General features: G+C 46.7%; 1 protein-coding gene across 1 annotated transcript; it reads right to left on the reverse strand.

Annotated features, from left to right (window-relative positions):
* Positions 1-532: 532 nt before the first annotated feature.
* Positions 533-8,121, reverse strand: LOC139580605 (interferon alpha-7-like). The gene is made up of 7 exons (XM_071409456.1): positions 7,946-8,121; positions 7,489-7,800; positions 7,252-7,389; positions 7,069-7,155; positions 6,794-6,943; positions 6,605-6,697; positions 533-975 (listed from the first exon to the last, which is right to left on the reverse strand). The coding sequence occupies exons 3-7, from the start codon at positions 7,351-7,353 to the stop codon at positions 868-870; spliced, it is 540 nt and encodes a 179-aa protein (XP_071265557.1). The 5' UTR covers positions 7,354-7,389; positions 7,489-7,800; positions 7,946-8,121; the 3' UTR covers positions 533-867.
* Between the last annotated feature and the right edge of the window lie 8,481 nt (positions 8,122-16,602).

Below are 16,602 nucleotides of genomic sequence, written 5' to 3' on the forward strand. Positions count from 1 at the left end.
TAGTGTTGAATGAAGGCTAAATCCGACCCTCTAAAATGGAGAGTAAACTGCGGTGGTTTTGTCTTTACTTTTCATTTTCTCTCATGCGGTTCATTCTTATTACATTGATTCGGTAAATTACAACTTTTTACAGTTTGGTCATTTCTGGTTGATAAATAAGTATTTGCCCTAGATTAGCCTTTATTTGGCGTTTACCGATACGACGAAAATGTTGACGATGATGTGTGAGTTTGGCCTAATGTGAATGAGTAGGAAAGTCACATTGATATATAGACTCATATAATGATGCTGATGGTGATGTGATGATGACATTAATTGGAGATGTAGGTTTCTGATTATGCAGCTTTTATATTAAGCATTTATCTTATGAAACTTTGCAACAACGATCTGATCATGGCATTGATAGAACAACATTGTATAACTATCAACAAATTAAGTCGTATAGGAGCTCAGAGTACAACGTTCAAAACAGGCCGCCCTGTCCAGTGCTAAAACACACTTAATTGAAAAAAGGCTTTTGAATACAACTACATTTTGTACTGACATCCATATGTCCTGAGCGTGTTTAATAAAAATCTGAATGTTCACACATCGACAGACTGGGTTACAGAATGAACACTCAGATTAACAATATTTAAAAGTATACAAATGTTTATTAACTTAACATTTGATGAAGAGCAACAGATTTTCAAATAGATTAATCGATAAATTAATAAATAGGCATACTTAAAAAAATAACCGTGTTAAATAAATAAATATTTAATATAGCTGTTTGACGTTCCACATTACATGATTGTAGAATAGTAGGCTTTTAAAATCAAGCACAATTGTAAAACACAATTGTAAAAAAGTTCTGCAAGTTCAAATTCATGTTCTGTTGGCCCACAGAAGGCTATCAGAGTTGTGTTCCAGAATGAACTGTAGTGTAAACAGGAGCTCTTTTCGAACCACTTCCCAGGCGCAGTAACTGAAATTCTGTGAAAATACAAATAAACTGTTAGGGCAATGGAGGGTAATATTGTCCAGTGTACAGATATTATGAAAACAATGTGTGTAACGGCTGTCGTAGTTGTTCTCCTCCTCAGACGAGGAGGAGCATGGATCGGACCAAGATGCGGATTGGTAAGTATTCATGATTTAATGGAAAACCAACAAACACTACAATTTAACAAAACAACAAACGTGACTAACCTGAAACAGTCCTGTGTGGCCCAAACACTGACACAGGAAACAAACACCCACACCACACAAGTGAAACCCAGGCTGCCTTAGTATGACTCTCAATCAGGGACAACGATTGACAGCTGTCTCTGATTGAGAATCATACCAGGCCGAACACAAACTCCCAACATAGAAATACAAACATAGACAACCCACCCAACTCACGCCCTGACCAACTAAAATGAATACAAAACAAAGGAAAACAGGTCAGGAACGTGACAGAACCCCCCCCTTAAGGTGCGAACTCCGAGCGCACCAGCACAAAGTCTAGGGGAGGGTCTGGGTGGGCGTCTGTCCACGGTGGCGGCTCCGGCGGTGGACGAGGACACCACTCCACCACTGTCTTTGTTTCCCTTCCTTAGCGTCCTTTGAGTGGCGATCCTCGCCCACGACCTTGGCCTAAGAATCCTCCCCAAGGCCCCCACATGATTCTGGAGGTAGCTAAGGACAGAGAGGTAGCTCAGGACAGAGAGGTAGCTCAGGACAGAGAGGTAGCTCAGGACAGAGAGGTAGCTCAGGACAGAGAGGTAGCTCAGGACAGAGAGGTAGCTCAGGACAGAGAGGTAGCTCCGGACTGAGTGGCAGCTCCGGACTGAGTGGCAGCTCCGGACTGAGTGGCAGCTCCGGACTGAGTGGCAGCTCCGGACTGAGTGGCAGCTCATGACTGTAGGGCAGCTCATGACTGTAGGGCAGCTCATGACTGTAGGGCAGCTCATGACTGTAGGGCAGCTCATGACTGTAGGGCAGCTCATGACTGTAGGGCAGCTCATGACTGTAGGGCAGCTCATGACTGGCTGACGGCTCTGGACGCTCATGGCTGGCTGACGGCTCTGGACGCTCATGGCTGGCTGACGGCTCCGGCAGATCCTGTCTGGTTGGCGGCTCTGGCAGATCCTGTCTGGTTGGCGGCTCTGGCAGATCCTGTCTGGTTGGCGGCTCTAGCGGCTCCTGACTGACGAACGGCTCTGACGGCTCCTGACTGACGAACGGCTCTGACGGCTCGGGACAGACGGGCGGCTCGGGACAGACGGATGGCTCAGACGGCGCTGGGGAGACGGATGGCTCAGATGGCGCTGGGGAGACGGATGGCTCCGATGGCGCTTGGCAGACGGCCAGCTCCGATGGCGCTTGGCAGACGGCCAGCTCTGACGGCGTTGGGCAGACGGACAGTTCAGGCGCCGCTGGGCAGACGGGCAGTTCAGGCGCCGCTGGGCAGACGGGCAGTTCAGGCGCCGCTGGGCAGACGGGCAGTTCAGGCGCCGCTGGGCAGACGGGCAGTTCAGGCGCCGCTGGGCAGACGGGCAGTTCAGGCACCGCTGGGCAGACGGCAGACTCTGGCCGGCTGAGACGCACTATAGGCCTGATGCGTGGTGCCGGAACTGGAGGTACCGGGCTGAGGGCACGCACCTCAGGGCGAGTGTGGGGAACAGGAACAGGGCACACTGGACTCTCGTGGCGCACTATAGGCCTGGTGCGTGGTACCGGAACTGGAGGTACCGGGCTGAGGGCACGCACCTCAGGGCGAGTGCGGGGAGAAGGAACAGTGCGTACAGGGCTCTGGAGACGCACAGGAGGCTTGGTGCGTGGTGCCGGAACTGGAGGCACTGGGCTGGAGACACGCACCATAGGGAGAGTGCGTGGAGGAGAAACAGGGCTCTGGAGATGCACTGGAAGCCTGGTGCGTGGTGTAGGCACTGGTGGTACTGGGCTGGGGCGGGAAGGTGGCGCCGGATATACCGGACCGTGAAGGAGGACACGTGCTCTTGAGCACCGAGCCTCCCCAACCTTACCAGGTTGAATGGTCCCCGTAGCCCTGCCAGTGCGGCGAGGTGGAATAGCCCGCACTGGGCTATGCAGGCGAACCGGGGACACCACCTGTAAGGCTGGTGCCATGTACGCCGGCCCGAGGAGACGTACTGGAGGCCAGATATGTAGGGCCGGCTTCATGGCACTCGGCTCGATGCCCAACCTAGCCCTCCCAGTGCGGCAAGGTGGAATAGCCCGCACTGGGCTAAGCACGCGTACTGGGGACACCGTGCGCTCCACCGCATAACACGGTGTCTGACCAGTACGACGCCCTCTCACTCCACGGTAAGCCCGGGGAGTTTGCTCGGGTTTCCAACCCGGCTTCGCCACACTCCCCTTTAGCTCCCCCCCAAGAAATTTTTGGGTGAGCCTCTCGGGCTTCCAGCCTCTCGTACGTGCTGCCTCCTCAATCCACCGCTCCTGGGCTGTGGCTGCCTCCTTCACCTCCCGAGAGCGGCGATTCTCACCAACCTTAGCCCAGGGTCCTTCTCCGTTGAATATTTGCTCCCAGCTCCATTCCTCTTCTCCCCATTGCGTTTGTTCTTGCCGTCCTTCTCCAATCCGCTTGGTCCTGTTGTGGTGGGTGTTTCTGTAACGGCTGTCGTAGTCGTTCTCCTCCTCAGACGAGGAGGAGCATGGATCGGACCAAGATGCGGATTGGTAAGTATTCATGATTTAATGGAAAACCAACAAACACTACAATTTAACAAAACAACAAACGTGACTAACCTGAAACAGTCCTGTGTGGCCCAAACACTGACACAGGAAACAAACACCCACACCACACAAGTGAAACCCAGGCTGCCTTAGTATGACTCTCAATCAGGGACAACGATTGACAGCTGTCTCTGATTGAGAATCATACCAGGCCGAACACAAACTCCCAACATAGAAATACAAACATAGACAACCCACCCAACTCACGCCCTGACCAACTAAAATGAATACAAAACAAAGGAAAACAGGTCAGGAACGTGACAGAACCCCCCCCTTAAGGTGCGAACTCCGAGCGCACCAGCACAAAGTCTAGGGGAGGGTCTGGGTGGGCGTCTGTCCACGGTGGCGGCTCCGGCGGTGGACGAGGACACCACTCCACCACTGTCTTTGTTTCCCTTCCTTAGCGTCCTTTGAGTGGCGATCCTCGCCCACGACCTTGGCCTAAGAATCCTCCCCAAGGCCCCCACATGATTCTGGAGGTAGCTAAGGACAGAGAGGTAGCTCAGGACAGAGAGGTAGCTCAGGACAGAGAGGTAGCTCAGGACAGAGAGGTAGCTCAGGACAGAGAGGTAGCTCAGGACAGAGAGGTAGCTCCGGACTGAGTGGCAGCTCCGGACTGAGTGGCAGCTCCGGACTGAGTGGCAGCTCCGGACTGAGTGGCAGCTCCGGACTGAGTGGCAGCTCATGACTGTAGGGCAGCTCATGACTGTAGGGCAGCTCATGACTGTAGGGCAGCTCATGACTGTAGGGCAGCTCATGACTGTAGGGCAGCTCATGACTGTAGGGCAGCTCATGACTGTAGGGCAGCTCATGACTGTAGGGCAGCTCATGACTGGCTGACGGCTCTGGACGCTCATGGCTGGCTGACGGCTCTGGACGCTCATGGCTGGCTGACGGCTCCGGCAGATCCTGTCTGGTTGGCGGCTCTGGCAGATCCTGTCTGGTTGGCGGCTCTGGCAGATCCTGTCTGGTTGGCGGCTCTAGCGGCTCCTGACTGACGAACGGCTCTGACGGCTCCTGACTGACGAACGGCTCTGACGGCTCGGGACAGACGGGCGGCTCGGGACAGACGGATGGCTCAGACGGCGCTGGGGAGACGGATGGCTCAGATGGCGCTGGGGAGACGGATGGCTCCGATGGCGCTTGGCAGACGGCCAGCTCCGATGGCGCTTGGCAGACGGCCAGCTCTGACGGCGTTGGGCAGACGGACAGTTCAGGCGCCGCTGGGCAGACGGGCAGTTCAGGCGCCGCTGGGCAGACGGGCAGTTCAGGCGCCGCTGGGCAGACGGGCAGTTCAGGCGCCGCTGGGCAGACGGGCAGTTCAGGCGCCGCTGGGCAGACGGGCAGTTCAGGCACCGCTGGGCAGACGGCAGACTCTGGCCGGCTGAGACGCACTATAGGCCTGATGCGTGGTGCCGGAACTGGAGGTACCGGGCTGAGGGCACGCACCTCAGGGCGAGTGTGGGGAACAGGAACAGGGCACACTGGACTCTCGTGGCGCACTATAGGCCTGGTGCGTGGTACCGGAACTGGAGGTACCGGGCTGAGGGCACGCACCTCAGGGCGAGTGCGGGGAGAAGGAACAGTGCGTACAGGGCTCTGGAGACGCACAGGAGGCTTGGTGCGTGGTGCCGGAACTGGAGGCACTGGGCTGGAGACACGCACCATAGGGAGAGTGCGTGGAGGAGAAACAGGGCTCTGGAGATGCACTGGAAGCCTGGTGCGTGGTGTAGGCACTGGTGGTACTGGGCTGGGGCGGGAAGGTGGCGCCGGATATACCGGACCGTGAAGGAGGACACGTGCTCTTGAGCACCGAGCCTCCCCAACCTTACCAGGTTGAATGGTCCCCGTAGCCCTGCCAGTGCGGCGAGGTGGAATAGCCCGCACTGGGCTATGCAGGCGAACCGGGGACACCACCTGTAAGGCTGGTGCCATGTACGCCGGCCCGAGGAGACGTACTGGAGGCCAGATATGTAGGGCCGGCTTCATGGCACTCGGCTCGATGCCCAACCTAGCCCTCCCAGTGCGGCAAGGTGGAATAGCCCGCACTGGGCTAAGCACGCGTACTGGGGACACCGTGCGCTCCACCGCATAACACGGTGTCTGACCAGTACGACGCCCTCTCACTCCACGGTAAGCCCGGGGAGTTTGCTCGGGTTTCCAACCCGGCTTCGCCACACTCCCCTTTAGCTCCCCCCCAAGAAATTTTTGGGTGAGCCTCTCGGGCTTCCAGCCTCTCGTACGTGCTGCCTCCTCAATCCACCGCTCCTGGGCTGTGGCTGCCTCCTTCACCTCCCGAGAGCGGCGATTCTCACCAACCTTAGCCCAGGGTCCTTCTCCGTTGAATATTTGCTCCCAGCTCCATTCCTCTTCTCCCCATTGCGTTTGTTCTTGCCGTCCTTCTCCAATCCGCTTGGTCCTGTTGTGGTGGGTGTTTCTGTAACGGCTGTCGTAGTCGTTCTCCTCCTCAGACGAGGAGGAGCATGGATCGGACCAAGATGCGGATTGGTAAGTATTCATGATTTAATGGAAAACCAACAAACACTACAATTTAACAAAACAACAAACGTGACTAACCTGAAACAGTCCTGTGTGGCCCAAACACTGACACAGGAAACAAACACCCACACCACACAAGTGAAACCCAGGCTGCCTTAGTATGACTCTCAATCAGGGACAACGATTGACAGCTGTCTCTGATTGAGAATCATACCAGGCCGAACACAAACTCCCAACATAGAAATACAAACATAGACAACCCACCCAACTCACGCCCTGACCAACTAAAATGAATACAAAACAAAGGAAAACAGGTCAGGAACGTGACAATGTGTCTATTTGTGTTTAACCTATAGTCTACCTTTTCTTTTAGGACTGCTGCAATGTTCCCAAAGTACGTATTCAGTCCTTCTGCCCTGATGAGATGATCACTTGTATCCACACTGCCCATCATCTGCCAGAAAGAAAAAGGCAGGCGATGAATAATAATAAAAATGCCACAATACCACAATTAAACAGTTAAGCGATATGTGTTGGCATAGTAACTCACACATTTGCTCTCTTCAATCTGGCGGTATACAATATTCTGAAAATTCTCCAACTTCTGTTGGTCCCACTTAGTAGGCAGGTCGTCAGCTCCAAACAATGTGTCGATGTTCTTCAATGTCTCATAAATAGCCGTAGCACCACTGCTGCTCAACTGAAACGGACAACAACAATAATTTCAAATAACATAAATGGCAGTTTAAAGGTATCTACTTTTTAATGGTTGCAAATACTCTGTCATGCTGTAAAGAACACTTGGATGTGCTCGCTTGCTCTTACCTGTGATGCGCCGGAGGTTGCAAATGCGGTGGCTGGGAATGCCATGAAGACATTCTCCTGCAGACACTCCAGAGGAAAATGTCCCCCCTGAAAGAAAGAGAAAACACAGCATTCACGTTGAGCTATTCAGTTGAACATAGTTGGATAATACTTCTCAAGACAAAAGCAATATAAAAAACGTACCATGTCTCTCAGTAGGTTGTGGGTTATTCGCACCAGCTGTCCTTGTAGATGGCAAGGCATGGGCATGGAGCAAACTTGCACAAGGCAAAGGAAGGCGCTCATCCAAGTGACGTGCCATTCTTATTGTAGTTAGATGATCTGCAGCAGATGATAATTGATAGTTGAATATAATCCTGGAAACAATTCATTATTTGTATCCTGAAGCAATTATCAAATGATAGCATATTGTTGACTCACCTGTTGCCAGTATATTGCAAATTTCCTCCAGTGTGAATGTGGTTTGTGTTCTGATCCCATATCTGCGGATGAATTTAAATAGCGAGGATTGAAAGGATGTACAAAAAGTGAAAGGGTGTCTCGCTAAATTAAGTGTTAAAATGAATGAATTTGGGAAAGTTTTGCCGAGTGAACCGCAAGACCGGATTTCTCTTTCCTTGTGCTCCACTTCTCTCTCATCGTGTTTCGAGTGTTCCTTCATGGGAGACACGTTATCCTAAGTTGGTTGAAAAGAATTTACTCATAGCTGGCCTTGTGAACACTCAAACGTTTCTAAGAAAGACAGGGAAAAAGAACAACTATCTCTTAACTTTACAATGATTGCAGTAGATCTCTTAATGTGTTCATTGAACTAGGCTAGTCAGTTAAGAACACATTCTTATATTTAATGACGTTCTAGGAACAGCGGGTTAACTACCTTATTCAGTGGGCAGAACGACAGATGTTTTCCCTTGTCAGCTCGAGGATTCGATCTCGCAACTTTTTGGTTACTTGTCCAACGCGCTAACCACTAGGCTACCTACCGCCCCATTCATCAACACCAATATTAAACTAACTTTTATGGACTAAGGGGAGGCCTACTACAATGTTTGTTTTTTAATCACAAAACTGCTATTTGCTTGTTTGTTTGTCTCTCTCTCTCTCTCTGTGTGTGGGTGTGTGTGTGTCTGTGAGAGAGAGGGAGTGAGAGATGATGATTTAATATGATCTCGTTCTGTTTGGATCTTCTGTCTTTAATCCCATTCATGTCTATACATTTGAATTAAACTCTTGATAATAACTGATGATTAAATAGAAATTAACCAGCATTTTATGACGTCCGTATCTGAATAATGAGGCTAACATTATCATTTGGCTATTTATTACTTTCGAGAGACTAGCAGGGATATTCCTATAAATAAACCAATGTGCCAATGTGTTGTGATAACGTTATCGTAGGCTTTTTAGAAAAAAAAACTACATCCTAATTCCTTATAATACTACTTTTCATCGTATTGGATATGCTTAGCTAAAGGGGACATTTCTGCGATTGCTACATCCCATTTTGACTTTTAAATTAATGATACACAGGCTACCTATTGACTCTTGAAGAATATATAACTTTTAAATGCCTCATGAGCTTCGTTCACCTGTCTTACTTCAACAGAACCCAAAATGTACTTTTTTATGACATTGTTTGAAACTACATCTAAACAAACACCGTATGGCTTCAAAATGTAGTTACAATTATAATTTTGATCTCTTGGAGGGTCATTACTTGACTAAGTAGCTCTCTGACTGGTTACTTTTCTCGAACACTATCACTCAGCTATTAACTAAAATATTGGTTGAGTGACCACTATGCTGTTGTTTTGAACTGTATATTGCCTTTTAACAAATGAATGCATGAAAAACTGAATGGATGAATGCATGGATGACTGAATATGTAAATGAATACAAACAATATGATAATAGATGCATGTTTTTCTCTTTTAATTTTATTATATATAAATAAAGGAATAAATAAATGCATAGCCTCTATTCCATCCAGGAATTCCAAGCCTCTTGAAAGGACCGCATGCTGTCTCATAGGCCTACGTAAGGATTTGACCTCATTATTCATTGATAGATATTAGGAGGATCCCTGATGCAACTTTAAAAGGTCTATATACTGTATATGACTAAGCTAAATCAATTAATTTTATTTTCATTTTTTACCCACCACCACCCCACCTCATTCAGAGGTCTAAACTATTATCTATTAAAAGCTTTGTTTTATTTCTATTACTTTTTCTTATTTCTCCATCAATCATAGTAAGACATTCGGATGTTTAAAACATTGGACAGACTTTATAAATAAACATCCCACAATGTCAAGTGGGAGATAAAAGTTCCTGGTCCACTGCTACCCAGATCTCCCCACCCCCTTCAGTCCACTGCCCAGTGTGATTACCACACAAAAACAAACAGGAAAAACTAAAAGAACAGCAACCCTTACAAAGTACAGAAACACATTCAAAATAAATTACACAAAGAAACAAAACAAGAATACCTATACATAAAGTAGAATTATCATGTGACTGATCAGCAACACGTTTAATGTGAATCCCCTCTGATGGTTGGATAAGACTGCTCAATATTGTAAATCAACTCTCATTGGGTTTAGACAAGAACGACATTTGGAAAATTTGTACAAAATACATTTACATTTTTTTCACAGGTTTTTTAAGTAGACAGACAATACAGTTCAGTTCAACACAGGTACAAAAGGGAAATACAACATATAAACTATATGAATGCCAATTTGAGAACCGTAACTCCTGTCTAAATAAAGAGTTTAATACAAAAAGTATAATCACTGTTCAGGTCAGGGCTCTCCAGCGCTGTTCCTCGAGAACTACCCTTCTGTAGTTGTAACTAACCTGATTCAGTTTATCAACCACCTAATTGATCAGGTACGCTAGATTAGGGATGGAAGCAGGTGCAGGTGAAATGTTTTAATAAAACCCAAAACCAAGAACACGACACTAACATAAGGCTGAAGGTCGATACACAAGAACAGTACCAACTGATGAGTGAACCTGGGAGTGACATATTAAGGGGAGGAAATGATGAAGGTAATGGAGTCCAGGTGTGAATCATAATGATGTGTGGTGAAGAAGTTATTAAGTAACATAATGAAAAGATCCCCATCAAAACACGTCAGTTTCAGCTGGAGATATCTACAGCATCCACCGATGTTGCACTTCCGTGTTGGACTTCTGCATCTGCGGTGAAAGGTGGCAGAGCTAGAGCGTTGTTTGTCAGACCAAATTGGTCTTCTAACAAAACAAATCTGTTTTCTCACGAAAAAGTCTGTAGCGTCCAACCGGTTCGTAATATTAAATCAAATCAAACTTGATTTATCACATGCGCCGAATACAACAGGTACAACCTTACCGTGAAATGCTTACTTACAAAACCTTAACCAACAATGCAGTTCAAGATAGAGTTAAGAACATGTTGAACAAATATTCCAGAGTAATTTTTTTTTTAAGTATCACAATAAAATAACGAGGCTATATACAGGCGGTACCGAGTCAATGTGTGGGGGTACAGGTTAGTCGAGGTACTTTGTTCATGTACTAGCTTTAAGCACCAGCTGACAGAGCAGCTCACAGATTACTGCACCTGTACATAGCCCATCTATAATTTAGCCCAAACAACTACCTCTTTCCCTACTGTATTTATTTATTTATTTTGCTCCTTTGCACCCCATTATTTCTATCTCTACTTTGCACATTCTTCCACTGCAAATCTACCATTCCAGTGTATTACTTGCTATATTGTATTTACTTCGCCACCATGGCCTTTTTTTTGTGCCTTCACCTCCCTTATCTCACCTCACTTGCTCACATTGTATGTAGACTTATTTTTCTACTGTATTATTGACTGTATGTTTGTTTTACTCCACGTGTAACTCTGTGTTGTTGTATGTGTCGAACTGCTTTGCTTTGTCTTGGCCAGGTCGCAATTGTAAATGAGAACTTGTTCTCAACTTGCCTACCTGGTTAAATAAAGGTGAAATAAAAAAAATAAAAAAAATGTAGGTATGGGTAAAGTGACTATGCACAGATAATAAAGAGCGAATAGCAGCAGTGTAAAAACAAATGGGGAGGGGGGGGGGGGGGTTCGCTGTAAATAGTCCACTCTGCCATTTTATTAATTGTTCAGCAGTCTTATGGCTTGTGGGTAGAAGCTGTTAAGGAGCCTTTTGGTCCTAGACTTGGAGCTCCAGTACAGTACCGCTTTCCGTGCAGGAGCAGAGATGACAGTCTATGACTTGGGTGTCTAAAGTCTTTGACAATTTCTTGGGCTTTCCTCTGACACCGCCTAGTATGTAGGTCCTGCATAGCAGGAAACTTGATGTACTGGGCCGTATGTACTACCCTCTGTTGCGCCTTATGGTCAGATGCAGAGCAGTTGCCATACCAGGAAGGGATGCAAGTGGTCAGGATGCTCTCTGTGGTGCAGCTGTAGAACTTTTTGAGGATCTGGGGACCCATGCCAAATATTTTCAGTTTCCTGATGGGGAAAATTACCAATCTATGGAAAGGGGAGACTTACACGATATGATGATGTTCTCCCTTTTGCTCTACGACCCCCAAGTGTCACAGGACTTGTCTGATGTCGGTACCATCAATGTGCCAACTTCTGTTTGTAGCGTCCAAACCGTTTGGGCTACAAACTAATGTGACCCCACTGTGGAAAAGGGAGATTCTCATTTTGCTCTAAACTCCCTATTAATGTCACAGGACTCATCTGAAGGTAACCAGTGCTGGTAAAAATAAAAACTAATGGAAGTATGGAGGGAGTTTTGTGCCTACCCCAAAAAAACTACAAAATATTTCCTGAGCATTGTTTTTGTTGTTGTCTCAATCTACACACAATTCCCCATAACAACAAAGCAAAAACAGGTTTCGAGAAATTTTTGAAAATGTGTTACAAATTTGAAACTGAAATATCATATTTACATAAGTATTAAGACCCTTTACTCAGTACGTTGTTGAAGCACCTTTGGCACCGATTACAGCCTCGAGTCGTCATGGGTATGATGCTACAGGCTTGGCACACCTGTATTTGGAGAGTTTCTCCCATTTTTCTCTGCAGATCCTATCAAGCTCTGTCAAGTTGGATGGGTCTCGTCTCTGCACAGATATTTTCAGGTCTCTCCAGAGATGTTCGATCGGTTCAAGTCCAGGCTCTGGCCAGGCAATTCAAGGACATTCAGAGACTTGTCCTGAAGCCACTCCTGTGTTGTCTTGGCCTGTGTGGTTAGGGTGGTTGTCCTATTGGAAGGTATACCTAAGCCCCAGTCTGAGATCCTGAGCGCTCTGGAGCAGGTTTTCATCAAGGATCTCTCTGTACTTTGCTTTGTTCATCTTTCCCTTGATCCTGACTAGTCTCCCAGTCTCTGCCGCTGAAAAACATCCCCACAATATGAAGCTGCCACCACCCTGCTTCACCGTAAGGATGGTGCCAGGTTTCCTCCAGAAGTGACGCTTGGCATTCAGGCCAAAGAGTTCAAACTCGGTTTCATCAGATCAGATCATCTTGTTTCTCATGGTCTTACTCCTTTAGGTGCCTTTTGGCAAACTCCAAGCTGGCTGTCATGTGCCTTTTACTGGGGAGTGGCCTCTGTCTGGCCACTCTACCCTAAAGGCCTGATCGGTGGAGTGCTGCAGAGATGGTTGTCCTTCTGGAAAGTTCTCCCATCTCCACAGAGGAACTCTGGAGCTCTGTCAGAGTGACATTTAAGTTCTTGGTCACCTTCATGACCAAGGGCTTTCTCCCCAGATTGCTCAGTTTGGCCGGGCAGCAACCTCTCGGAAGTCTTGGTATTTCTGTTTTTATTTTTAATACATTTGCAAAATGTCTAAAAACTTGTTTTCACTTTGTCATTGTGGGGTGTTTTTGTAGATAAATGAGGATTTTATTTTTTAATTGATTTTAGAATAAGGTGTAATTTAACAAAATATGGAAAAAGTCAAGGGGTCTGAAAACATCCCGACTGCACTGTATCAAATAACCTGACAATGATCCACATCATATGGGTAGAATCGAGGCCTTTCCCAGTCATGAAATACAAAGCTATGGCTCTCATTGGCGAAGACTGAACTCAAGTTAGGGGTCATGTCAGACTCTCCTATACCACTTAGCCCAACATATTATAAATATGTTGTAAATACACCCCTTTTAGGTGGTATAACTGGTATTATTACCATAGGGCTGTGATACCCATAGCCTTATGGCTTCAGACTGAGCATTTGTCACTGGAAATTGCTGAACATTGAACATAGCTGAGGATTAGGGTATTTCATTCATTTCAGTCTCTCTATTCAGATAGCTAACAACTAAGTCTAAAATAAAACTCCCAAGGCGTGACTTTTCTTGAATGAATATATTGAAAACGTTTAAATACAAAGCACGTGCCAAGGTACCATGTATATAGCATGATACCAAACCAGATAACCAATTACCATATGAGTAGCAAATAGCCAACTCCTTTCATTACTCTAACAATGTGCAAACACCTCTGTACAATAACAAAGCATATTACACGAGAAACAGTAACAAAACTACAGTATTGTATGTTTTACAATTCGTTTAATGACACACGAGCAAACTAATACAGCTGACTGCATACATGAAAGGCAATTTGTGTGAGTAAATGCAACCAACTAACATTGATAAGTAAGCAATTCTATCAATAACAAGATTATCATCACTAGCAATATGCTTGAATCGAATTTACAAACAAATATTTTCCGAGGCTGAAGCGTGACAAGAAATAACTCCACTGAAAGAACAGCACTGTGGCGATGTTCTTAGCTACTTCTCTGCGTGCAGAACGACTGCTCTACTCAACTTCCTGTTTCCGTACAGTCTAAGTACCAGAAAGCTCCACTATGGGGCCGATAAACACCATGGAACACAATGAAAATCAATTTTAACCACTGTAATAAAATAATCTGTTGTTCTATTCTAACAGAAAGGCAGCACACTCCCCGCCTGGTTTATAGAAATTGTGCCACTATGAAATAAAACATGTATCAAGAAACAAATAATGTCCTTTCTTTATTTTTATATTTTGTCTCTAGGATGCTTCAACAAGAAGAACAACAATCTCTGAGATTGGTCTCAGAAACACCTTAGCAGCCCCTTGCTTGACAATTTTTAGTTCTACTTTCCTAACCTTTTTGTCGGTACTGGGAAAGGTTTTGACCACAAGCTGACTGGCCAGTCATTTCTGTGTGCCTGACTGTCTTTCAATAAGACAACAGCTCCCACTTTTACATGTGTCTTTTCTGCGTCTCTGCAGCGTTGTCAGGTCCCAAGAACCACCCATATGAGACGAGTTTGGGGGATTAAATATTTAAGTACATCCCTTGTCTGAGAGGTATTTAGTCAGTTTTGAGTCATTTGTATCGATTCTCAGTTCCCTGCAGGCACCTATAAAGTTTGAACCTCGATCAGAGCGTAGCACTTTTGCTGGACCACGGATAGAGAAAAAACGCCTCAGTGTGTTGATGAAGCTGGATGTGGACATGGATTCGATGAGCTCAATATGGACTGCTCTAGTAGACATACATGTAAAAAGTACCGCCCAGCTCTTGGAGTCTGCACTACCACCTCTTTTATTTATTTTATTTCACCTTTATTTAACCCGGTAGGCCAGTTGAGAACAAGTTCTCATTTCCAACTGCGACCTGGCCTGACCTCTAGTGCGACGAGTTATGACATTCCATGGTCCAAACATATCAAGTCCAACGCTGGTGAATGGTGGTTCAGATGTGAGTCTGTCTGCAAGTCAGCCATCTTTTGGTCAAGTAACCTCCCTCTAACATTGCTGCAGGTGACACACTTGTGGATGATACCAGAGACCAGACGTTTGCTCCCAATAATCCAGAAGCCTGCTGCTCGAATAGCTCCATCTGAAAAGCGACGGCCCTGGTAAGCCACTAGCTCGTGATAATGTCTTACCAGCAGAGTGACGACATGATGTGTCCGTGGGATGATGAGAGGATGTTTTTCGTCTTGTGACATGTCGGCAGAGGATAAGCGGCCTCCCACCGTCAGCAACCCATCCTCACCAATCACTGCATTCAGCTTTTTGAGTGTACTTTGTTTTGGGAACTCTTTTCCTTTTTCAAGGCATTTGAATTCCTCTTTGAAGGCTTCATGTTGCACACAGTGAAAGATTGCTGTTGTGGTTTGTGACAACTGACTTGTACTGCATGGTTTATTACAGTCCTGCCAGCCTCTGCAGTTGGTGTTGTCCGCACCTTCATGGAAGGATCTGGCAACATGAATGAGTCGTGCTGTGGCTCGATTGAGAGCTTTCCAGCTTGAGAACCTCTCAAAGCGATGAGAGCCACGTTGAGCTCCAGAAACCTTAGTGGCGAAGGCTGTGACATCTGGTCGAATCTCTGCATCTGCGTGAGGCGCTACAAGGTAAAAATTGATGGTCTCAGGCTCACTTGAGTTTGTTTGGGTCAGGAAAGGTGGACCTGAGAACCAACTGGTGTGCTTTAAGAGCGCAGCTAGTATGGGCCTGGTTGCATGGTCTGCTGGATTGCTGTCAGTGTTTACATAACACCACTGATCTGGATGGGTAGACTTCCTGATGCGAGTTACCCTATTGGCAACATACACATTGAATCGTTTGGTGACATTGTGGATGTAACCGAAAACTATCTTACTGTCTGTGTAGAACTTGGCCACATTTACATCAATGTCCATTTCGTCTCTGATCAGTTCATACATCTCAACAGCTAGCACAGCCGCACACAGTTCTAGGCGTGGGATAGTGTGGGCCGGTCGAGGGGACAATTTTGATTTCCCCAAGATAAATCCAACATAGCATTGACCTTTCCGAGTCAATAACTCTCAGGTAGGCTACCGTTCCTATGGCTACTGTAAAGGCATCCGAGAAGATGTGCAGCTCTCTTCTTTGAGTGGTAGACAAGGAGACTGGGATGTAGGTCTGCTGAATATACAGATGTTCCAACTCCATCAAAGATTCCTTCCACATTTTCCATTCATCTTCTTTTTCTGGGGGAAGAGGGGCATCCCACTCACTCTGGTCAGAAGAGAGTTCTCTGATTAAGGCTTTACCTTGCATTGTTATTGGAGCCACGAACCCAAGGGGGTCATAAAGACTATTCACTGTGGACAGGATGCCTCTCCACGTAAAAGGCTTCTCATTGTGGGACACCTGGAATGTGAAGCTGTCTGTTTCCAGGTTCCAGCAAAGTCCCAGGCTCCGTTGAAAGGGGAGAGGAGGGAAGGGGAGAGGAAGAATAAAATGACGTTCCATTTCAGGCCTTTTGTCTAAAGTCTTGCGAAGTGATGTGAGACGGTTCATGGCCTGCTCCCTGTTATTAGGAAGGTCTAGTGGGGCGGAAGGGTAGTGGAGCCACCCAGTTGTTTCCATCATCCTGGAAAACCTGTTCGTCCATAATGTCCAAGAAGGCTTTGTCCTCCACTGATGGTGCTGGTTTATCATCGTCTTGTGTTTCAAACACGGAACATCCCAGGCTGTCTGTGTCCACA

This window comes from Salvelinus alpinus, chromosome 1 (assembly GCF_045679555.1).
Source record: "Salvelinus alpinus chromosome 1, SLU_Salpinus.1, whole genome shotgun sequence".
NCBI lineage: Eukaryota > Metazoa > Chordata > Actinopteri > Salmoniformes > Salmonidae > Salvelinus > Salvelinus alpinus.